At 40.3% G+C, this 26,011-nt stretch overlaps 1 protein-coding gene across 1 annotated transcript in view; it reads left to right on the forward strand.

The window, feature by feature from the left end:
* The first annotated feature begins 5,588 nt into the window (after window positions 1–5,588).
* Window positions 5,589–26,011, forward strand: part of LOC136884538 (uncharacterized) — a 399,078-nt gene continuing 378,655 nt past the window's right edge. Inside the window, exons 1-2 of the mRNA XM_067156823.2 lie at window positions 5,589–5,629; window positions 10,730–10,913. Coding sequence (XP_067012924.2) covers window positions 5,589–5,629; window positions 10,730–10,913 — 225 coding nt within the window. The remainder of the gene's footprint in view (window positions 5,630–10,729; window positions 10,914–26,011) is intronic.

Below are 26,011 nucleotides of genomic sequence, written 5' to 3' on the forward strand. Positions count from 1 at the left end.
ATGAGGTTCTTTAATTTTTCCTATTCCTATTGAACGTAACTGATTCCACACATTAACTGTATTGAGATTTTTGGTTTGATTTCTGATATATTTAAATTTACTGTTTCTAATTAATTGTTTCGTTTTGTTCCGTAAATGACAGTTTTGTTCGAAATCCGTTTGCTCTTTTGTTGCTCTGTACCGGAGAAACAAAGCATCACGACGGGCCATTGTTGCTTTTATTTCAGTGTTTAACCACGGAGCAGGAGAGCGAGTAACCCTTGCCTGCACAACGGGAACAATAAGGAGTTAAATCGATGTACTTTCAAATTCACGTCGTGCAATTGTCGTATGTCATCCCAAGGCAACGTATATGCGTCATATTGTAGTAGAAGATGAAAAAATGAAAACCTGCAACCTGTTTTCCAGTCATTGACCAGGTCAGGGATGTAATGAATGAAGCATGTATAGGCTGTTAGTTCGATGGGGTCACCACCCCCAAAGTGATTTATTAATGACTGATAGATGCTATGAAATGAGAATGGAGAGTGTTGCTGGAATGAAAGATGACAGGGAAAACTGGAGTACCCGGAGAAAAACCTGTCTCGCCTCTGCTTTGTCCAGCACAAATCTCACATGGAGTGACCGGGATTTGAACCACGGTATCCAGCGGTGAGAGGCCGATGCGCCGCCGTCTGAGCCACGGAGGCTCCCATATTGTAGTAGAGTTAAGTCTATATTTTTCATGTCTCTGTAGTTTACATACTTAGCTTTACACTTCAGCACCTGCAGTGAGTAGCAGAGGTAGATAAGATCGTGTATAGAGATACCAGGGACAGAGTTTTGTCTGTGCTTGACAGCCGTATGGGGATTATTTGTCACTAAGTAGTCAATTAGAGTGTGGGTTGAGCCGTTACGTGTGTGAACGTGATCAGTTGCGTCTAATGGTAAGATGGTCATATCCATTGAAATGAACAGCCTGCGAATTCGGTCCGAGTCACTAGTCTGGGTCAGGAGATTTATGTTATAATCACCGAGGATTATGATGTGTTCATAACCTGGTATAAGTTTCAGCAGATCTGCTTCAAATGCGTCTATATTACCTTCGGTGGCTTATATACTACTACTAGTACTATTAACACTTTCTGGTGGTTGATAATCGCCTCAAAGAACATACGAGTATATTCAGTATGCGGAGTGTCATTGGGGGAAGATTTACAGATTATTTTGCTCTTAATGTCGTCTCTACAGTACACTGAAACACCACCACCTCGTTTACCTGCGCGGTCATTCCTGAGTATAAAGTATACCCATCAATTTTTACAAGCGTGGAACTGATACTGTTAGTCAACCAACTTTCACTCAGACCGATTAAATGCATATTTGTATCAGTAATTATAGAACGGACTTCGTCAAAGTGACTTAAAAGTGATAAACAGTTAATGTGGCAACATTGCAGGGTTCTAGGAAACTCCAACAAGGCATGTTTCAATAGGATTCCTGTGGGCTCGGTTTGGGGTAGCGGAGCTACTGGTGATTGTGAAAGAGGATTGTCATTGTCTTGGAATATGTCCGGGTCAATGGCATGCAGGAATTCCTCATCTGCTACAAGCACAGGCTCATTAGTCTTAGCCATTATCATGCATAACTAAAGAAACACTTACCGAGAATTTCCCAGGTACATTCGCTGACTCAATTCGCACACATTCAGACACATACACACAAATATATACACATGAAAGCTACTGAACATTTTAAGACTTAAACTTTGATTCACTGTTACACCTGCTGAGTTTAGAGTTCTGTTCAAGTCACCTACAGTACTAATATATTCTTTCCTTCCATTATTTAGTAACACTACTATGCGTTCTTCGACTGTCCATACCCGCTTATGCCCTAGGATATCCCTAGCTCTGTTTAGAATCTGTTTCCGGATACTTGTAAATGATTCAGTTATTAGAAATTTAGATCCTTTGGGAAGTTTTTTAACCCTCCAAACCCGGTTACGATCTTGAAACCTAAGGAATTTCACGATGATCGGTCGTCTTCCCGTCACTACGGCTTCAGCTGTTGTACGTTTCCGCTCACCAAGCCTGTGGCAGCGGTCAATGTCTTCTAGTGAGATGTCCAGTTGTAGCTTATCCCTGATGAAGTCCGTAATTTTTTTTATACACGTCTTCATCAGGTTCCTCGGCAACACCGTGCAGTAGGAAGTAGTTATGACGGCTATACTGAGCCAAATCGTCAATCATTTCTTCATGACGGGTTAGAGTCTCGTCCATCGCCGATATCTTATTCCTTAGTTCGGCAATTTCAGTGGTCACTTCGTCCTCGAAGGTTTCAAAGTCGGCAGCCAGGCTCTGTATTTCTTCTCGTGGATTGGTAGTAGTGTTGCTAGCAGTGGTGGTCACTGCTGCTAGGCAAGCTTGGAAGTCACTCAGTTGACTATCAAAGACAGTTATTCTTTGATTAACTTCTTTAAGTGTCATGTTTTAGTGATATGTTTCAACTAGAACACTGTACAAATGTTTTCCGTGACAGAGTTCGTACCTAGATGCGGTTGTTCTTGCTGTTTTCGCAGGATAAAACAGAGAGCACTTAACACTCACACTGCACCAGCCGCCATCTTGTAATAAAATTGTGTCTCTTAATAGTAACCAAACCGGGCGAGTTGGCCGTGCGCGTAGAGGTGCGCGGCTGTGAGCTTGCATCCAGGAGATAGTAGGTTCGAATCCCACTATCGGCAGCCCTGAAGATGGTTTTCCGTGGTTTCCCATTTTCACACCAGGCAAATGCTGGGGCTGTACCTTAATTAAGGCCACGGCTGCTTCCTTCCAACTCCTAGGCCTTTCCTATCCCATCGTCGCCATAAGACCTATCTGTGTCGGTGCGACGTAAAGCCCCTAGCAAAAAAAAAAACAAAACAAACGCAACCAAATTGAAACACTACAAAACAGTCACCCATCCACAAATTACATATGCATGTGAAACATTATTCAAAACAACAAAGACAGTTGCAATAGACAGGCCCTACTCAAGTTAGAAAGGAGAATAGGTAGAACCTATATAAATAAAAATTATCAAGTAAACAGAGTCTGAAGACCATATTCCAATGAAACAGTTTATAAAGAAATAGAACCTGTGAGTAGCACAATGAAAAAGAAACAAATATCATTTTTAGGGCATCTAATACGGTCATCAGAAAATAGAATCAGTAGAAAAATTATGGAAGAGTAAGAGTAAGAAAAATATTAGATGTATCTCAGAACTTAAACAAGACATGAGAGAGTTGCATATTACAATAGAAGATTTAAAATACAAAACAAATACACTCAAGATATTGAAAGATAAACACACCAGACTGCAGACTAAAATCAACAAACACCGGGCAAGCTGGCCATGCGGTTAGAGTCGCGCAGCTGTGTGCTTTCAACCAGGAGATAGTGGGTTCAAATTCCACTATCGGCAGCCCTCACTGAAGATTATAATCTATCAGTTTCATGTTCGTATTGATACTTGTATTTACAAATACAAAGAATGGATACCGTCCATTTAATCAATATTTTATTGTGTCTTATTACTATGCAGTACCGGTTTCGACCTTCACAGAGGTCATCTTCAGCTGGTCATGAGATCCAAATGTTGATAAACTTAACATATAATTTAAAAACATTACCAAATCTAATGAAGAAAGTCATGTGATATGAGTGACAATTTATTTATTAGGTTTGTTACGACCCCTGAGGATCACGAGTGACTTGTTCGGTACGTCTTCTTTCTTCCCAATACCTCTTCATTCTCTCACTCCTCCTCTTTCTCTCGGCTTCCGTGATCTGAATCTGGATCCTGGTGTCTGTCCATCTGTGACCTTCCACGAGCTTTTTGTATTTGGACCTATCCTGTACTGTCATCAGTGGATATTTTTCCTTTATGCCAATAGTCTCCCAATCTTCTCTGACTTCCTTCATCCACTTATTTCCAGTTAAAATATCCAGTGATATTATGTGTCCTCTGGTTTAAAAAAGAAGCACAAGTATGAAGGATGAATTTTCCCCCTAATCAATACTTTATTTTACATAGTGTCAATATTATTTACATAAAAAGACAGTACCGGTTTCAACCTGTAAATAGGTTATCTTCAGCTGTTGGAGAACCTGCTTAATAGCGACTGTACAGAATAAATACTACTAAAATTAAAATTAAACAAGAATGCCATGAAGATAAACATGAATGTCAATATCCTAAAAACTACTTTACCGAGCTCGATAGCTGCAGTCGCTTAAGTGCGGCCAGTATCCAGTATTTGGGAGATAGTAGGTTCGAACCCCACGGTCGGCAGCCCTGAAGATGGTTTTCCGTGGTTTCCCATTTTCACACCAGGCAAATGCTGGGGCTGTAATTAAGGCCACGGCCGCTTCCTTCCCTCTCCTAGCCCTTTCCTGTCCCATCGTCGCCATAGGACCTATCTGTGTCAGTGCGACGTAAAACAACTAGTAAAAAAAAAAAAAACTACTTAATGTTAAGATGTATACATATGGTACAGTTTTGGGGTAAGGGGCTATTTTCCTGGCCCTATGATTTCCACATATTTCAAAAATTATATTTACTGAGGTTCGAATTGTATACAGTTATTAGTTCATCAAGAATCACTGACATTCAGGTGTCATGTTATCTGTGTTAAATGCCACCATTATGTCCAATGGTTTTATGAGATGTTTAAAGTGCATTGTCAAGAGCATTCGTTCTTCCTCCATGTTTTTTGAAGAGGACAAAAGCATTCCATACTGCTAGTTCCAAGAGGTGAAAAACATCATCTTATAAAACATTTTTCCTCTTCCATGGCAGGGTGTTAGTAGCAGTGTGTTGATCTGCTTTATCAGCACCCCCCCATTTTTTCGTTATACGCGAACACAAATTTAGGTTTCACAACTTCCTTTTTCTGTCCTCCGCGTCTTTCCATTTCTGCATTATAGATGGTAGATAGGATGCAGATATCTCTTTGTCTTTCCATTTTATTGCAGTCAGTTTACTTCGCTGGAATGCTGCAATTTCGCCCTTCTGGAGTTTCGTGCTCTGGAAATTTGGAGGCATATCTGCTCTATTGGGGCGCACAGTGCCACATATCTGTGTGATTGGTAATCAGAATGTTGGCCAGTTGGAGAGAACTGTAATAGTTATCCACAGTTAGACAGTACCCCTTATTCAGCAGGGGTTTCATCAGTGTCATAACAACTTGTGATGACATGGGTAGATGTTTGTAGTCATCATCAAATTTAGAGTCCTTGCCCGTGTTTATGATCAGGGACCAAACATAACCTGTAGCTGACTCACACAGCATGAAAGTTTTGATACCGAATCTGGCTCTCTTGAGAGGCAGATATTGGACCCAGCCCAATTTTCCTTTATACAGCAGCAAGCTTTCGTCAATTGTCACATCCCTTTCCGGGGTACACACAGTTCCAAATTGAATGGACATGTGATTCAGGATAGGCCATATTTTGTTTAGTTTAGGTTGTGGATGATTTTCTGCAACATATGTACTATTGTCCAAAAAATGTAGGTACCTCTTCAAGTTAAGAAATCTTCAAAAAGGAAGAATTTGACGAAATATGGGTGTAGCTAAAACAGGTGCCTTGGACCAATACATTTGGTATGTAGGTTTCTTTACAATGCTTTGCAGTATTGTCAGCGCAATAAAAATATACATTTCATCAATTGTTGTGTCCTTCCATTCCGGAGCATTAGTCTGTCTTGCATATCTGTTAGTCTCGATCACCAAAATATCTATAAAATCGTCGTCAATGAACTGACTAATATAGTGCATAACATCCTTACAACACGGCTGGAAATGTATTTCAATATTAGCCTTGACAGGAAAACGTGTTGGGGCAGGTGGTAGTGTTCTGGAAGTATCAATTTCACACCACTGTCCGGCACTTGCAATATCACAAGCAGATGAACTAGAGCTACCACTTTCTTCTTCTGAACTGTCCTCAAAAACTTCTTCAGAACTATGAGACTCACTAAACTCAAAGTCAAACTCTTCTTCACTCTCCATTTTCACCTTACAGACAAAGTACACTTAGATAGCAACAAATATGGGAAAGCCGCGAAAACGAACTGCCTGAGTCACCGACATCCACTACGGTTGAGTCAGAGACATCTGTTGGCAAAAATAGGACCCTAAAGTAATAATTTCTTAAACATCTGGTGGAAATATTGAGGAACAACAAGAAACTAGTATATTCTGGCTTTTAAATTAGGTACCGATCAATGAGTGACATTCCCGAGTATACTCGGGATTTTATTTTATATAAATATATAAAACCCTGAGTATACTCGGGCTTTCACATTAAGAGGTTAAAGAGTTTTTGAACTGGCCCCATGATTACTGCATATTGCGAAAGTTATATTTGCTGAGGTTGAAACTGGATACAAATCTTAGAGTTTATGAAGAATCACTGACATTCTGGTGTCAGGCTCGGATATCTAATGTTAAATGGCAGTACTATGTCCAACGGTTTTATGAGATGATACAAAGTGCATTGTTGGGCCAAAAATATGCGGGGACGTTGTGTCCATTAGTTTTAGTAACCTCTTTACAAATACATAGTTCTTTCTCAGTCTATATCAATGATAAAAAAACATGCTATTTTATATTAGACTTCCTTATTGAGGTTTACGTTGCGGTGTCTTACATATTGAACTCAATGAAAGTGAGTTGTGGGTGCTCCTCTCTTCATACTTGCATTCCCTCAGGTAATTTTAAAAGATGTGTGAGCTGGATATGTCCTTGAGCATAGTTAGGAGCATGCTGCACATTGTTGCGTATATGTCGTGTCACCTGAATGCCAGTGATTCTTGATAAACTCTAAGAATTGTATCCAGTTCCAACCTCAGTAAATATAATTTTTGAAATATGTAGAAATCATAGGGCCAGGGAAATAGCCCCTTAACCCCAAAACTGTACAATATGTATATATCTTAACATTAAGAAATTTTTAGAATATTGGATTTCATGTTTATTTTAATGGCAATCTTGTTTAATTTTTATTTTAGTAGTATTTATTCTGTACAGTCGCTATTAAGCAGGTTCTCCAACAGCTGAAGATGACCTATTTACAGGTCGAAACCGGTACTGTCTTTTTATGTAAATAATATTGACACTGTGTAAAATAAAGTATTGATTAGGTGGAGAACTCATCCTTCATACTTGTACTTGAACCATCAATATGGACCATGAAGCTAATAAATTATAGTTATAAAACAAGCGTCGATATTTTATGACATGCATATGTTACTTAAAATTCTGGTGTACTGTTCATGAGTAACAGATAATTTGTTCAAATGAGTTTAATGCATGTTGGTAAATCGTTGCATAAGTTCATGGATGTGTTTGTACCAAGCATTCTAGAATATTCCAAGATATGGATATGATAAAAACTAGTAACACATAGTGCATTAAAATACAATGTTCTATAACATAAAATGTTCACGGTATTCTTGCGGTAAACTTTGGAGTGGAGTTAATCAATGTTGATAAAACATTGTAAAGCATTACTGTGTGAACTTTTCAGCAGCACCTGTGTCTGCACTGAGACGCTCTCTGTGAATAGCAATTTCTCCCATTCCATAGCGTTTCTTAAAGCCACCCAAAAGATGCTTTAAAATCGCCTTCTAAGCCAAGTGCATCGCAAAAAATGTTTTGCTTGCTCAGCACACATTGGGCCGGACACAGGAATACCTTCCGCTCGCTTTTGATTAAACCACTGTATCATGGCTTCGTCTAGATTTGCGTAGATGATAGATGGAACTTCCTTCATAGGCTGTTCTTGCTGAGAAGGTATAGGCAGCATAATGTTCCCGAGGTCTTCTCCACACCCTCTTGTCTTCCATTTAGGAACCTTGATTCATCAGTAAAGAGGACAATGGTCCATTGCTCCTGTGTCCAGTTCTGATGTTCTTGAGCAAATCACAGCCGAGCCAGCCGATGTTTGCTATCTCTACTCGGGGACAGTGAAAGGTCTTCTTGAAATTAGTTGCCTCTCTGAATGTTTTTCTCATTGTCCATTCACTCATTCCGATTTCATGCACTTCCTCTAGGCAATTTCTAACCTCCACGGCTGTGCCATGACGATCTCCTAGCACCTGAAGAATTAAAAATCAATCATCTCTGGCTCTTGTCGACCTTAAGACAACCAGCTCTAGGTTTCCTATGAAAGGTGTAGTGTTGCTGATGATGCCTTACTGCTCTATGTACACTTGCTTTTGATGTTGATGTTCCTAGGGCATTTGCAACATACTGGAGGCTGCACCCATCATCAGTTAGTGCAACAGCTCATGGAGTATCTTCCGAACTCAGTCATCTCTTTCACAGATAACAATCAAATCTGCATAGAAAGCTTGTGCAATATGCACAAGAACCACCAACTACAGAAAACTGAATAACCACCAAGAATACGGACTCCAAAGGATGAAGTTACCCTAAGGAAGTGAACTCAGTTGGGACTAAGGGTAAACAATGAATGAATTTCATTCTCTGCTACTTAAATTTACTCATGTTCATAAAAAAACAGAACGCCTTGAAAGACTAGAAATAGGAAGTGTATATTCACAGGACATGTTCATTAGTTTGTTCTGAAAAAACTATTAGCATTTCAGTCACCTAGGTTCAGCATGTGTTCTGTTGCCTAGTAGGCACTGGGTGCTCCATGGGCACTGATAACTTGTTCCATGAGTGATGGGATCAACGTGTATAAGGCGCGAATGGCGTCTTGGTGTATAGCTATCTATGCTGCATTCACCTGGTTCCACAGTTAATTTTTGGTGGTAGGCATTGGGTCACAGCGCCGTACCCGTCATTTCATCATATCCCACACATTTTTGATTGGCAACAAGTCCGGTGATTGGGAGGGCCAGGGCAACAGTGTGACATCCTGTGACAACAAGAAGGCACGTGTTCATGCAGCAACATGTGGTCGTTCATTGCCGTGCTGAAATATGCTGAAATATGGTGCAGAAAGGGTATGGCTACGGGTCGCAGGATGTCATTCACATAGGTGAAATTGGTCACAGTGCGCTGGACACGCACCAACTGTGATTTGTGGTTGTACCCAACAGCACCTCACACCATAAGGCCTTGAATTGATGCTGTATGTCTTGTGCGAATGCAGTCACTGTGATGTCTCTCCCTCTGTCTGCGGTGAACCAAAATACGGCCATCATTTTCAAACAAACAGAACCTAGATTAATCCGAAAACACTACTTGCTGTCATTCCTGTCCCCAATGATGTCGTTCCATATACCATTGCCGTCTAGCATGTTTATGCACATTAGTCAAAGGTAAGCAGAGAAGTGGACGACGCGCCGGTAACCCAGAATGTAATAAATGGCAACGGACTGTCACTCCTGATTATGTAGTATGTGTTGCACTGTTGCACCATTGCACCAGAGCTGAGGATGATTCAGATCATTCTTGTGCAGTGGTATTCAGATGAGATGTCTATCTCCCCGGTGGTGTGACCAGACTCTTATCGTCGTGTTGTACGGCCTTCTGCGAACCATTCTGTTTACACCTGTTGCACTGCCGACACACTTCGTCCCACACGAGCAGCAATTTCCCGGATGGGTGCATCATGTTCTCTCATGCCAATAATACGCCCTCTTTCAAACTCACTCATTTGACAGTACAATTCTCACATACATTTGCGAGGCATCCTGCACATCTGCTCAAGTTGCGCTGATACATTACCTTCGGTTTATAGTGACAATGAGAGCCAGAGGCACATTTTACCAGTCGGTGGTAGTGCACCGAGATATCGACGTGGACTTTGAACCTGAGGGCCAACGTGGTTCAAATGCTAATCATTTCTTCAGAACATACTAATGCAAATGTCCTGTGAATATGGACTTCGTATCTGTAGTTTTTCAAGGTGTTCTTGTTTTTATGAACATGACTGTATATCCCGTCCTTGTACTCAGTGATGCCTTTCCTCTCTATAAAGGTTTAATATAACAATTATAAGGATATATATCATAACCATGCCTTTGCTGGCGAGATGTAGTGTTTACAGTGCACTATGTCTTCTGGTATGGGCTATATCAAATTTTTTACTTTCATTGACCTGTCTCAGTGTCATCCTTGGGCTTTGACAATATGAAAGTGACTGAGGTATGAGTGATGCTTATGCAGCCAGTCCCTGTTATGAATGGTGTGAAAATATCGCTCATAGGGTCGGTTTGTGCATGCATTTCAGTGAGCTTGGTGGACTGATATGTAATAGCAATGGCTGGCTCGGTGAGGAAAGCAACGGGAAACTACCTCACTCCTCATTTCCCTAGTACACCTTTTCAGTGACGCCTAGGCTATTTATGATGGCTGTTGGTGGAGCTGTAGAGGATCAAACCAGCCTTTGGGCTGAATACCCACAATACACACAACACATATCATAACCAGCAGGTTACCACATTGGTACATTCTGTTGTCCTCGTTCATGCACTTGAATTTTTAATTCACTCAGAAAAGTTCAATAGTTTTCAGTCACTGAACAATAGAATTACACATTGGTATTCCAAATAACCAGCAGTTCTGATTATCAGTAATTACTTCCAAATTCTACGTGTTACACTTCTTTAGTTGGTGCAGTTTATAATAAAATTGTAATCAAATCCTTTCAAGACTCTACTTATTGATTAGACTAGATAACAGATAATTTTATTTTGTAATATGATTTATCCTTTTGTTTTACAGGATCCTGCAAGCAGGTGGAGCAAATGTAAAAGTTATTGACTTCCCTCTTAGGAAAGAGGTGAAACGTCCCAGAGTTAATTGGATATTCACAGAATGTCGCAGTAGCAAGTCGTTGGAGGAAATACAGGAGTGGGGAATTCCACTCGTTCCATTGTCATACCTTGTGGATTATCTGTTGAAAGGGGTAAGTTCATTTTCATCTTATGTGCAGTGGTTGCATCAAAAGGATAATATTTCATTTAATCAGCAGTTCTGATTACACCGGCCTGCGGGGAAAAAAAATCTCTCTGAAGAAATATTGAAGAGGTGATTTACCCCAATTTAGGTGTGCTGATTTCAAATATGTAAACCGTTTTTGCCTATCACGTACACTTTTTTTTACTATTTGAAATCCAAATTTGACATATTGTTGTAATTTTGATAGAGAATACATGTAATTTTAATGGGCCATGATCAAATTGCAATGAATACTGTGGAACGTCAATTGTCTGTTTTTGGAGAACGTACAACATGGGAAAACAAAAATCCAGGAACGAATGAACCATCAACAATTTGGCTAAACATAAAAAAGTGAAATATGTATACTTACCTTACAAACACCCCTAAACGAAACCAAACTACAGCCCCAACGGGCCTTCTGGCTACCGAGCGACAGCTGCTCGGTCCGATGGCCTGCAGATTATGAGGATGCATGGTCAGTGTGACGAATCCTCTCGGCCGTTATTCCTGGCTCTCTAGACCAGGATCGCCTACCCACCATTTAATAGCTCCTCAATTAAAGGTAATTGTAGAATGAATGAACCTGTAACCAGCCCTCATATTGAGGTAAAAATGCTTGACCTGGCCAGTAATCGAACCCGGGCTCTCCGGGTGAGAGGCGGACAAGTTAGACTGTGGGGCCGGCTTCAAACATAATTTACCGGTATGCCACTTAAAAATCTCAAAACTTTACATTCAGTTTTACCGGGGAAACTTCGTCAGTTTCCACTGAAAACTTCTTTTAAGTTCAGCAACTTTGATCAGCCAAACTCTTCAAAAAATCTAATACCCGTAATGCCAAGCCAAACAACAATCAACCACAAGTAGTTGTTAATTCTGTAAACTAATAAAATAAAGCATATTAGATACCAAAGCACCCAAAATGATGGCAAATTTTTTTTTTTTTAATCTTCCATTGTAATATTGTCATCGGTATACTGTTTGTAGTAAGTTCATGGAAATCTTGTACTGCGTAAATTAGGCCTACATCGAATTTTTAAAGGTTATGTTGAACTTGAGAATATGGTTTTGAATGTAATTATCCATCCTCAAGTTCTCGAATGCATTACTGTATATTCATTTCTGCCTGTCACTAATCACATTCAAATTGGAAAGAGAAAAATATTAATAACACTTCCAAAATTACGGTTATTCGCATACTTGAGTTCAGCTGGAAAGCGCGCTTACTGTACAAGTCGGTACATGTGCAAAATAATACAATGTTTTTAAATGTAACGTGCACAATTAAAACGACTGCGGTTTTATAACATTTTAACACAAAAACTTGAAATTCCCAGTCTTATATTAGGACGGTAATATTAAAATACTAATTTTGTGTTACTTAAGAAGGAGCAGTTTCGATTCCTGCCTGAAAGCCCAGTGACTATACAGTGCCCTGGTCGCCTACGGGAGTCAAATAGAAAGACCTGCACCTGGCGAGCCGAACCCGTCCTGGGATATCCCGGCACTAAAAGCCATACGACATTTCATTTCATACAGTGCCCTGAGGGAAGTGCGGAAAACCTGTTGGGCGATACACTCTAAAAAAAGTAACAAAGTAAACATGTAACTCTGGACAATGACTGACTCGTTGGCTGAATGGTCAGCGTACCGGCCTTCGGTTCAGAGGGTCCCGGGTTCAATTCCCGGCCGGGTCGGGGATTTTAACCTTCGTTGATCAATTCCATTGGCCCGGGAGCTGGGTGCTTGTGCTGTTCCCAACATCCCTGCAACTCACACACCACACATAACACTATCCTCCACCATAATAACACGCAGTTACCTACACATGGCAGATGCCGCCCACCCTCATCACAGGGTCTGCCTTACAAGGGCTGCACTCGGCTAGGTATAGCCACACGAAATTATTATATAACCCTGGACAATAATGTAGACATTTTGCAAGTACGAACATTTGACGAAACTCGTTCCGTCTTCAAGTAGAGCTGTCGAAATGTGCTCTGTCTCCTTCCAATTGTTGTGGACACTCTCTGTTTTATGATTTCCGAGGATTCTCCAAACAGTACCACCCAAATGCGATGCTAAGATGGCCCCTTATGCAAGTTCACCGCCAATCACTTTTCCAGCACACTACAGTAATTCCTCAAAATACCGCAATGACAGGACATTAATGCCAAGATCCGTAAGTATGCCATAGCCATCCTTTCGTGAGAAACAGTTTCTTGAAAAAACGTGCGATTGAGGATTTAGCGTTGATGGGACTGAAATTTATGGACGGTTGATTCGGGAAATGTTTTTTTTTTTCGAAGAAAGGATAATGCAGGATTTTTACATAATTTAGTTAGGATGCTCGCGGGACTACGTAATTTGAATGAATAATATGGGAAAGTGTAATTTCCAGGGACGTATAATTGAGGTTCTACTGTATACAAAAAAGTAACATGTTCATTGCTAGAATGTATGAATCTCACTACAAGACATCCCATCGCCCCTGATACTTTCTTTTAGATCCTGATGGAAAAGCTCGCTATATTCCTCACTGAATGCTTCTGAATTTGCAGGAAAATAATCCAGATGACTGTGCAGGAAATGTAATTTTAAGCTCATGCGGCAACCCAATTTCTGGAAGTTGTACAGCATGGTTTCCACAATCTGTTGGTGGTTGATATCTTTAACATTACCCAGTAATTTGCAACAAACATCTTTAACCGATTCCCACGCCAGAATCTGTGTTTCGTTAATTGTCGTACTGAATGTTGGATCCTTCATAAGCCTCTGAATTTGGGGGCTATCAAAAACACCTTCCTTAACTTTGGTATCCGACAGTCATGGAAATTTCTGACATAGGTAACGAAAGCAGGGACTGCCTCTATCCAAACTCCTCACGTACTGCTTCATAATTCCCAATTTAATATGTAAAGGGGGCAATAACACACTTTGAGGATTGATTAATGGATGATTTACAATGTTTCTTTCTCCAGACATGAACTGTTTCCTCTTGGGCCACTCGGACACTAATCAGCGACGATCCCTGTCCCGAAAGTCCCACTCATACAGAAAACACAGGAACTTTGTATATCCTCCTTGCTTCCCTAACATGATACCGCACACTTCTAAATTACAGCACAGTAACCATCTGTGTTCATTGTAGTTCAGTTTCCGCAACACCATAGACAAATTGGATGTTGTTATGCATCAACTGACCAAGCGCCAAAATGGATTTTTTAGATTATTGCACCATCGGTAGCTAAAGGTGTAAACTTTACTTAGGTTATTGTTCGGACTTTTATTCTCAATATGATTTAGCGGGAAATGAATTTTTACCAAACGCCAACCTCTCAATCATTAAATTGAAGTTTTGCATCAAGTGACCAACCACCATTTCTGAGTCTGAATTACGCATCAAATGACCACACGACAAGTGTGCAGTCGCTTGGTCGTGTGATGCTAAATGTAGATTCCCATGTAGCAGATTCCCGGGCAGGATTTTTTCCGTGTTACACAACTTTCGAGTTCACATTATTTCTCTGCAATGTGTCATCATTGTAGTTAACGTACTTTCTTTATTTACCGAAATCCCTCATTGCGGTCTGGCTGCATGTGAGAGAAATAGAGGTAAAGAAAGATAAACCTTTTAGCATTTTCTTCATAACATTTTGATGCAGAATGCACTGTTGAAGTGGACATTAAGAAATCTAGAGTTGGTCGCCGGCTTCAGAATGAAAAAGGATCTGTTCTACATGGTCTGCTCACTCCATTATGGCCCAGTGGAAAACCAGTTTCAGAAGCGAAGGTTCACGACCTGCGCTCCCTCATGGAGCTAATTTTCAATGACGCCAAGCCTTTCTATAACGGCTTGTATAGTGATTCTGGAATAAACGATGGTATAGATGGGTTTGATTGTGGAAATATGGATTTTGAACTCGAGAATTCTTAACGTCCTCCATTATATTACACTTGGAGAAACTGTGTGTTTATGATGCCATAATGCTATGATCTAACAGTGTAATTTTTATACTATATTCTAAAATTAATGTTTTTTCTATTTCGTGTTCTATGCTGTTATGTATAATTTAATCCTGTACTTAAATAAGCAATAAAATTTGTTAACAAGTAACATATTTTACACTGCACTGAAATTTTAAAAGTCAAATCGATCACTAAATAACAATTTTATTTGTTAGTCATGTGATGTAAAACAAAAAACTAAGATAACCGCAATAAAGCATCAAGTGACCAAGCGCCATTATCTCAGATTATGACAATATACTTCAAATATTCCTAAATTTTATACATTAAGAAGAAAATGTATGTTCCTATCTTCATTGTGGTATATAATAAATCACATTTAAGAAGAAATATGAATTAATACAAAGGATTTTGCGTTTGTGTTAATATCTCAAAATCTACTTTTGGCGCTTGGTCAAGTGATGCATAACACCATCCAATTGTGACGGTTTTCACGAAGAGATGTTGGGACTGGCACTGAAGAATGTGGTATGGGGGTTATGGCAGATGGAAGGCAGGGATACACAATGTGTTTTTTTTTTTTTCGTATTGAACCCGGACACTTTACATATCGTACACCAAAATAACATTCGTCATAATGATTTCTTTGTTCCCGCCAAGTGTCGTGATCCTAAATATTCGGCAGGCTGGGGACTTGGGTTTGGATTTTCGGAAGCTTAATCTTAAAATAATAAGATATCTCACACTCTCTTTCTCTCACCTGTATTGAATAGATAGACACACATTATACATTTACAAATTATACAATTAAGAAACCTGAAAATCTTTGTACAGATACACTTTTAGCTCTTGGTTAGATAGTCTCTCTCAAAGTCCTTGACTATCCAGTTCAATTTCATTCTGTAATACAATTAGATCGTACCATACAAAGTTGGTAGTTACTTATCTTTTGATTGAAGATTTCTTCAATCTTTTGCGTCGTCTTCCCTTGACTTCTTCTCTGCGCCCACGATACCGTAGTCGCGTTGAGTGAAGCGATGTTTAGTTCATGGGGATGTGTAGCTCCGGGATTCTAACACAACATCCTCAAACTCAGTCATCGAACAGAATAGTCTATCTCCCAAACAGTTCTGACTACAAGGTTATATTTACTAATAGGATAGGCTCGCTATGACACTCGGCCCTCCTGTTAAACAGTTCGATGTTCGTGTTGTTGCAGCTGAAGTCTTTGTACTAGCAACCTGCTAACTATGCTGTACAGTGTTTCCTTCACTCCCTTGCATAACCTGATAAAATTTCTAGACCGTTTGCTAAGCCACATTTAACTGAGGTTCACTGCTACGTACATAACCTACAAATTCTGATCTATTCTGACTCATAGCCACACACACACTACTTGAACTGAAGCTAGAAAATTTCTCTCCCTTGGCGTATGGCCACACACAGGTTGTTAGTACGGTGGTCGGACGGACTCCTCCCAATCTGTCGAAGTATTATTCCGTATATTTCCTGTTCAAACTTATCGAAGCTTTGCCCTCTGCTTCTGTAAAAGTAATACATTTTTAAGTCTGATTGGTTCACGAGTCCCTCCCCCTTAACTGATGGTGAGTGCCATTGAATTTACTTGAACAATTTGTTTCTTACTGCGTCAACAATCTACGCGATATTTGCTTCTAGAAACACTTACAGAACTTTTGTGTTTTCTGTTTTACTCTGACGCCATGTAGCTGATTACTGCACAGCATTGCATCCACTGACTTGAGTTGCACCAGCTTGCTTCAAGTAGAACTTGTATGAAGTCTTATGCTTTTGAATACTTATTACTCTTTCCCACTTATTAAAATTATCACTCAACATTTGAAACACTATAACTTCTTGCCACTGTTACATGATCATAAACTCTAGATCAGTATTCAATATCCTTAGTCTGGGAGGTCGCGGATTCGAGACTCGCTCGAGTCCATTCACTCGGCACTGAGACATGAGAGGGGCGCGTCGCAACACGCGGTAGTGACGCAAGCCATTGGGATTCCGAATGGCATTGACGGCAACAACCCATTGTACCACTGCCGCAGGTTTTCTACACCCGTTCTACACACAATATAGGATGCAAAATTCTTGTCCTGATCACCTAACTTCATGTCAAAATATGCCAATACAGGCTTGTTATAAATGGCATAATATTTCGCTTCTGGCTTTTAATTGTATACTGGCCACATATTTAAGAGAAGGAGTTGGGATTGTTCACAAATTTTCACCTCCGAACATCACTGCCACTTCCATTTTAACACAAACTTACTCACTTTTTCACTCAATCGACTTCAAGTGCACGTTGTAACTTGTAGACAAGGGCGTGACACACGTTCTCAGATTCTCCTCTCATACTACGGAGAAATGCGATCTCGGCGTTTTGATTGTGTCTTTCATTGCGCATAAGGGAACTGCAACTGTTCTAATTATTCTTCTGGTGTTCCTGTATGATTACTTACTTTCCTCCAAAACATAGCATATACAATATTTTCTCTCAGGCATGTCCATACCTGCATTCCATACAACCAATCCAAACCACATTTACAACAATGAAGCTCCAGTAGCATAAACATGGGGCAGACTTGTGACAAATCTTCTACATGATACGAAACAACTGGTATTATTTTTTACATTAGGACAATAAATGTAATGTATATCACATACAATTACTTTTGCTGTAAAATCCTCGCAGGCCGATGTTATTAATAAGATAATGAGGGATGGATATAAGGAATATTGAACTTATCAAGAGTAATGACACAAGTCCTAGAAAAGGGACGTTACTATATTTCAAAATTTTGAAGCTAGGTCTTGTCATGCAAGAAAATTTTAATTTAACTTGTCTGCCATGAATTCATTACCTCAGAAATGTACGTATTTTGAAGGTGTTAAATTACTAGATCCAAAATAAAGGCCGGAGTATTCCTAGGACATACTGATTGCTCGAGACTGAGGTTTACATGTAAGCGATACCATTGTTAATATCAATTGTAAAAATTATGAAATTTTTTTCTTGAAACTTTTTCCGAAAGTTTGTTTCACTCTCATACTCTGATTTTCCCCCTGAGAATCGGAGTCCTTTATGTCAGCTATCGTCAACACAGAGAGAAATAATTCTTGAGCCAGTTTGCTCCCTGCTGTTGTGGATTGAGATCAGCTAAGCGAGCATGGAGGGGAAGTGCATGACATAATACGTACTGAACTTTTAGTTACTTCATTGTGTGATTCAAGGCGTATTGCACACTCTTGTACTTTTCCTTTGTCGATGAGTAATTTTCATAACCAGTTATACTGTATAATTTGTACCCTATTCATTTTGCATGATCTATGCTCGAAATTATTATTATTAATATTATTTTTATTATTGTTACGGAGGTATTGTGGAGAGCAGAGGTGAAAGAAGCTGTGGGCATGAATCGGTGGATATGAAACAGTCAGAAGATTATTTTAAAATTTCAAAATTGGTAGTTTTATTTCCTTTCTAAACCTTCCCCCCCCCCTTTTTTTTTTCTTTTCAAGGTTTATACTTTGACAATAAAATGACAAAATCAGGTACAATTTTAGCTCATGTGTTCGAAGGACAAGCTAGAATAATCAGATAACAGTTTTACAGGTTGAGCTTGAAGCTTCCATTAACAAATGTTACTGGAGCACTACTGCTGCATTCAATCAACAGTCAAGGAGACAGATCTCTCAATTTTTACGTCAGAAGGAAGAGCATCCTTGCTCTACAAATTTACACTTAGGAATCTATTTTTGAAAACTCATGCTTTTCATGCCTATCGAAGGCACCATACATTTAACAAAATTAAACAGTATTCACTGTCTTAACTGCTCAATAGTCGGATATCCTTAAAATGAAAAGAATTAAATGGAGTTTAACAGGCATAACAAGTACCCATTCTATGAGGCCTTTGGTCAAAACAAAAGGTAAAGTTTACTGTACCAAAATCCAAAACGGTGAAGAGGCTAATACTTGCACTCCTTAAAATTTACATTAAATGCATTAAACCCTATTTGGGGTTATGGCCCTATGTTACAGAGGCTAAGCCTATACTACGGAGTAGACTAGATGGAGAAAAATATTTAAGTTACAAAAATTGCAAGATAGAAAAGGTTAAAAAAATCGTAGTAGTCACCTGAAAATCAAGTTGAGAGGGAATACTAGAGGGTACCTCACTCTCTGTTCCCTGATTTTGGTTGAGTTCTTTCGGCTTAATTGAAATTTACATTTAAAGTGTGAAATTTACATTTTAGAAAATAAAGTTACTTTACTTAAGATTTGAAAATTTCCCCTCGAGCTAGCTTTGAAAGACAATCACAGATCTGCCATTACCTTGAGCTGGCGGAACTCCCGATGATGGATGAGGCGACCCCGCCTCCGTTATGAACATACAAGACTGGAGCGATCACTAAGTCCACCTGGTCCGAAAATGTGCCAGCTTTTATAGCAGAAATCTCTGGGCCAAGGCCCTGACACATCCCCAATTGTCATTGGATGATCACCGAGCTCGATAGCTGCAGTCGCTTAAGTGCGGCCAGTATCCAGTATTCGGGAGATAGTGGGTTTGAGCGCCATTGCCGGCAGCCCTGAAGATGGTTTCCCATTTTCACACCAGGCAAATGCTGGGGCTGTACCTTAAATAAGGCCACGGCCGCTTCCTTCCCACTTCTAGCCCTTTCCTGTCCCATCGGATGCAGATCGAGCAGGCAGTGGGTGAAGTATAGTGTGAAGGCAGGTATGAAACTCTAAAGCGAAAGTGCTGGGCTGCAGGCAGTAAAGGAATGGATCAGGTCTGCTACCGCGGCGGAAACAGGAAGTCGAGTCAGCATTTATATACATGCACATTGTCCTTGGAATTATCTCTGTTACTTGCGTTAGTAAATGCCAATGTTATAATGCGTGGTTTTTTAAAAGTGTCGGATCCCTTCCATTTTGTCTTTCAGATAAGTGTTATATAGAGGATGAGTGCAGAGTTTTATTTCCTCTTAAAACAATTATCACCACCATGTATAAAATACATTGTGTTTTATAGATTTCTTTCATACTGGTTTAAGGTGAAGTTTGTAAGATACGTATAGTAGAGCTGGGAATCGAACCCGCGTCAAGTATTTTGCATGTTTATCATAATTAAGATACAGTCTTGGTAATTGCCTGATGTAAAAAATAGGAGCTGATAATATGTGGCTTGAAAGTACAGCTCTACAGTATTATGTCTAATGTGAAAATAGGAAACCACCTAAAACCAGTGACACGAAAGATATGGACTGCTAAACTTACTCGGTACAGCGCCCCTGGTTGAAGCACAGCGAACTAACTTTTGCCTGTAACTGTCATGGCGGCTGCCACTTCTTGGCCGTGATAGCCCTATTATCAATTCAGTGAGTTGATGAGATTAAGTGTTATTGCAAATTATAGTTTCATTTTTAAATAAACACGACATTTTCAAACACTCTTAATGTTGCATTAATGTTATAATGAAATAAGCGCAGTGAATATGACAGATATTTGCTTGGTTATAAGAAGAATTAGGCCTACGTATGTAGAAGGATGCATGATTCGGCATCATACCATTCACTAACAGTAAAGCCATTCACTACATAAAGACATGTTATACGTACAGCAGTTCATTGAGGATTTCACACGCATAGAGAAAGATACCACTGCCTTTTCATGACGTACCTTCAGTGTCAGTGTCTGGTATAATTTTTAAATTTTACTTCTTGGTCTGGTTTTTTAGGTTTTATGCTTTTTTTCTATTTATGGCTACCTTCTAAGAACTGCTGTACAACAAGCAGCACGTACGTCCGTTGGTTACGGCGTAGAATTTCTCTACGGCATTCTCTACCTGTTGTAAGGAGCTAGTAAACGGCGTAATCCCAGATTCTAAACTAGACCACCGGAGCCCTGGCTGAGTGTAGGATTCCTTCTACATACGGTATCCTACCAGCTTCACCACTTTAATATTTCTATCGGACCTCTCTTGGACAACCCTCGCCTGACTTCGTTCTACTGAATTCATAGCGTACATTGCACGTCTTCTCAAAGACCGTATTCCATCACACAACAACTTCTCCAGATCCTTTCTATGTTAGATTCAGAGGGAAACCATATGTTTTGCCTTCAAGTGTCATGGCTGCCAGTGGTTCAAGTAGATTCAAAGATCGCTATCAGATTAGCAGTCTATATTTTCAATGTCGTCGCGTAAAACTATCTTTTAGGGCTATCGACATAGGGTTTAAGTCACGTCAAGGAGTGGCTATTTCAATTCGCATTGTTCTGTGTTGACTACACTATAAAACGTAATTAAATGAAGCAGGGATCTAGAAACTGAACTTTGGAACACATTAATAATAATAATAATAATAATAATAATAATAATAATAATAATAATAATAATAATAATAATAATAATAATGTTAAAGGAAATTGCCGAACAAACTGGTCTGCAGATATCGTTTGAGAAAACAGAAGTCATGGCTAACATCAAAGAGGCCCCACCAAAACTCCATACAAAATACGCGGGCATCACCCGAGTAGACAAATTCAAATACCTGGGTGAGATCATCATGAAAAATGGACAGGACAAAGAAGCACTTCAGGAGCGAGTACGCAAACTGGAAATAGGTACCAAACATCCCGCACAATCTACAACAAAAAATGCCTTTCTCAAAACATAGTTGCAAAGAGTGTGGTATGAAAATTGGCCTTTTGAAGACTAAATTGATGTCATTAGGTAAGAAATCCGAGAGAACTGCATGTCAGATTAGTGATACAAAGCTGCAACAGGTAGATAATTCCAAGTATTTAGGCTGTGTGTTCTCCCAGGATGGTAATCTAGTAAGTGAGATTGAATCAAGTTGCAGTATAGGTAATGCAGTAAGCTCACAGTTGCAATCAACAGTACTCTGTAAGAAGGAAGTCGGCTCTTGGACAAAATTATCTTTACATCGGTCTGTTTTCAGACTAACTTTGCTTTACAGGAGCGAAAGCTGGGTTGACTCAGGATATCTTAAGTTAGAAGTAACAGACATGAAAGTAACGAGAATGGTTGCTGGTACAAACAGGTTGGAACAATGGCTATTCATACATACCCCTCCATTTTCACTAAAATGTGTATGACCGCGAATTATGCTTTGCCATCATGTTATCCGAGGTAACTTGCGGTATTTATTGCGGTTTTTTTTGTCCCTCCGAGTATTCCTTGTCCGTGTAGAGAGGGCATATTCGCAATACCACGTTTAGGAAAATGGAGTCCCACAGGGATCGGTAGTCGCAGAGCGACAATTACAGCAAGCTATTAGAAGAGTGGAACAGGGACTTAAGAACACAACTTTCGGTTTTCAAACGCAAAGACCTCTGTTGTACACTTTTGCCGGAAGCACAACCTTCACTCGCATCCTGAGCTTTATTCAGGGAACGCCGCTCTTCCCGTAGTTGAAACCGATTCCCTGGGCTCCTTCTCGATAGCAAATTATCGTAGGAGTCACACGTGCCGCAGTTTTATGGACAAGGGGAGTGTATATATGAGTATTTACAGAAAGAAGTATTAAGTGAAATCTGAACCACAGTGCAGTAATTTTTCATTTCAAAATTGCAATGCACTAAAAGGTGAATTTTTGAAGCTTTCTAGCAGCACTGTTTGGGGGACTGAACGCACGTTGCTCTTGTGATTTTATAGGGCACATATTTTATCCAGGTTAGACTACGCCAGGGCAGCATATGGATCAGCAAGGCAAAGCGCCTTGCAAAACTGAATAGCATTCACCACAGCGGGGTGAGGTTGGCAACGGGAGCTTGTCGTACAAGCAACATTGCTAGCCTTCTTGCTGAATCTGGTGTGCTGGGACTCGTTGCTAGCCTGCTTGCTGAATCTGGTGTTCTGGGACTCGCTACAGTTCGACCAGAGGCCAGCCACGTGCCATTGGCGCAGCCCAGTGTGAAGGGGCTCATTTGATGCAATGGCTCTCTAGCAGTGACGTGACACGCGCCGATTGGTGGCGTGGCTGCAGCGTAGTCCGTGTGCAAGCGGCCTTATACTTGAGGCACCAGCAAATGCTTCTGTCATATGTTGCAATTTTGCGACAGATGCCACTTCACCCAAGCTATTCTTGCGTATTCCACAATGGACACCGTCGACTGTACGCTGCTTATCCTCGAGCAACGCGTCAGGTTGGAATACGCTTGGATAGCAGTCACATGTTGTTTGATGTACCTTCGGTCCCCTGTCTTGTCAGACAACTAAGTGGGATGTCTCCGTGGATAATACGACGACCTGAAATAATTCTGGAACTGCACACTGGCCCGAAAGGAAACGCGGACTCTTCGATTTATCGGGGGCTCATCCTGTCCCTTGTTGGCCGATATCCAGATTCAGTCGTCGTTTACACGGATGGTTCGAGAGCAGAAACGAAAGTGGGCTGTGCGTTCGTTGTCGACCATAGCAGGTTTCTTTTTCCTTTATCAGAGTCTGTAGTGTTTACACAACAGAGCTCTGTGCTATCTGTGAAGCTCTGTGGTACACGCTGCCCGATGAGTGCCAGACTTTTCTGCTGTGTACCGACTCCTTGAGCTCGCTACAATCTACTGATGAATATTTCCCTGGGCACCCTCTGGTGGAGCGAATCCATGACCTGCTGGCCGTGTGTTTGGATGCCGGTCCCTAGTTCCCGTCGTGTAACTGCGTTTGTAAGCATGGCATCCTGTTGTCACATGACAGTAGTTGAACACATATCAGTGTGATCCATTCAACTGAATTCATGAGTTGACTAACCATGCAGTGCACAACCATAACTGGTCCTGTCAAGTGCATGTAGGGCGGCTTCCTGATGGAATACACAGACGGCGAATACGTCGATATGCTTTTAGTGTTGGGTGCATCCGATAACCAAGCTTCTGCTGCTGCTCGTGAGTATGCAGCACGGTACCCTCAAAGGCGCCATTTCGATAAGAATGTTTTTCGTTGCCTTGAGCAACGCCTGCGAGAAACCGGTAATCTTCGTCCACAAGTAGTGGCCAGAGGTCGTCCAAGGACTAGACGTTCTCCACAAACAGAGGACGACATTCTTGAAGCCATTCACCAATCACCTCGGCAAAGTACCTGTGATATCGCAAGGCAGTTCCAGGTATCTCAAACGCTAGTTGTTGACGTGTTGTACGACGAAAAACTACATCCATATCATTACACGTTAACTCAACACTAGCGGCCAGAAGACCGCATTCAACGAGTACAGTTCTGTGAATGAGTTTTGCAACAAGTTGAAGATAACGAACATTTTATAAAGAATGTGGTATGGAGTGACGAATGTAGCTTCACTCGGGAAGGTGTTTTCAACCATCACAACAGCCATTATTGGTCTGACCATAACCCTCATGTCAGCCCTGAACGTGGCTTTCAGGCACGCTTTGGCATAAACCTGTGAGGTGGAATCGTGGGATGAGTGCTTTTAGGTCCTTACCTATTGCCGGACAAGTTGAATGCGCCCAGCTATCGTACGCTTATGGACAATACTTTGCCTAACGCTTTCGAAAACGTTCCACTTGGTGTTCGGCGACAGCTATAGTTTCAGCATGATGGTGCACCGCCACACTTTGGATGGACTGTGCGTAACTGGTTAAATGAAGTGTTTCCAGGGAAATTGATTGATCGTAGAGGTCCAATAATCTGGCCTCCACGTTCTCCGTACCTTAATTCACTAGATTTTTATTTGTGGGGACACTTAAAGGAATATGTTTATAGTACTCCACCCATGGATGTACAAGACCTAATAGCTCGCGTGGGCATGTTGCAACGGCAGTGGTGGATGCAGGTGTGTTGCGTGGGGTCCGGCAAAGTATGCTCCAGCGAGTGGCGAAATGTTTGCAAATGCAAGGTAGTCGCTTTGAACATCTGCTGTGAACTGAACGTTGCTCGTAAGTGAGTTAAGTTTTTGTAGTGGTTTTTGAATTTACTACAATGGTCACAAGTTCGACCGTCGGTTTCGCAGTACTGACTGCTGGCAGAGTAAGAAGTCACATATTTTATCAATGATTTATTCTCAAGTCGAATATGACCTGGTGGTCTACACACTAAGACTTAATCTAAAGTTGTGAGCCCTGATACATATGTGGAGCTTGCTTTTATATTAAGATAACTTTTACTTATCATTAACAAGTATGACAGAAATATCATTAGAGCGGATGTTGGTTTAGGTCAACAGTGCCGCTGGCTCCAGCATGACATACATAAGATAAGGGACAAACAGTCAATAAGAGGAAGTAGCTGTTGCCTTAAGCGATAAATACATTAGTTGGCGGCAGCTTTCCTCGGGAACATGATAACAATAAGTAACTATTTACACTTTTAGAAACACATTAGTCACATTAGCAGGCGGTAGTCTTCCTTGTGTCTTGGGACATGATAACATTAATCATCTATTTACAGTCTTAAGGTCGGAACAACACATTCCTAATGTCCTGCGACACGAAAATATTAATTATCTATTTACAGTTTAAAATTGATATCTGGTTTCCTCGAGCGGTCTTGAGTGAATATGACTTCCCGTCTCGGAAACTGTAGGCAGGGAACATAACTCCTCCCCCCTTAGATTATCGTTACTGACCTCAGTAACCTTTAACGTTTTTGTTTTACATTTTTCATACAATTTTTCACATATTTGATACAATCTTTTTCTACTTACTAATATTACAATACATAGTACAATACAAATAATTATTCCATTAATTGGAGTAAATTCTTTTACAACATCATACTTTGGAGTAATTGGTTTTAAATCTAGTTTCAGTTCATTTGCATCGAGATGCGAATATATGAAGTTTACTTCATGTTTTATATAGAGTTCTTTTTGCACATACAAAAGAGGAAATTGCTTAAAGTAATTCGTTGGTTTTGGGTCCAACGTGATTCCCATAGTGGAAATTGGACATGAGTCATTTGAATACACAATATTTGGTCATGTAACTCGTATAGTCTTTTGGTTATTATCACACGTTTGTAACAGTGTCTCTTGATTAGCACTAAAGAAAAGGAGACGCTCATTATTTAGCGCTTGAAATATTTGCAC

This window comes from Anabrus simplex, chromosome 1, assembly GCF_040414725.1.
Source record: "Anabrus simplex isolate iqAnaSimp1 chromosome 1, ASM4041472v1, whole genome shotgun sequence".
Taxonomy (NCBI): domain Eukaryota; kingdom Metazoa; phylum Arthropoda; class Insecta; order Orthoptera; family Tettigoniidae; genus Anabrus; species Anabrus simplex.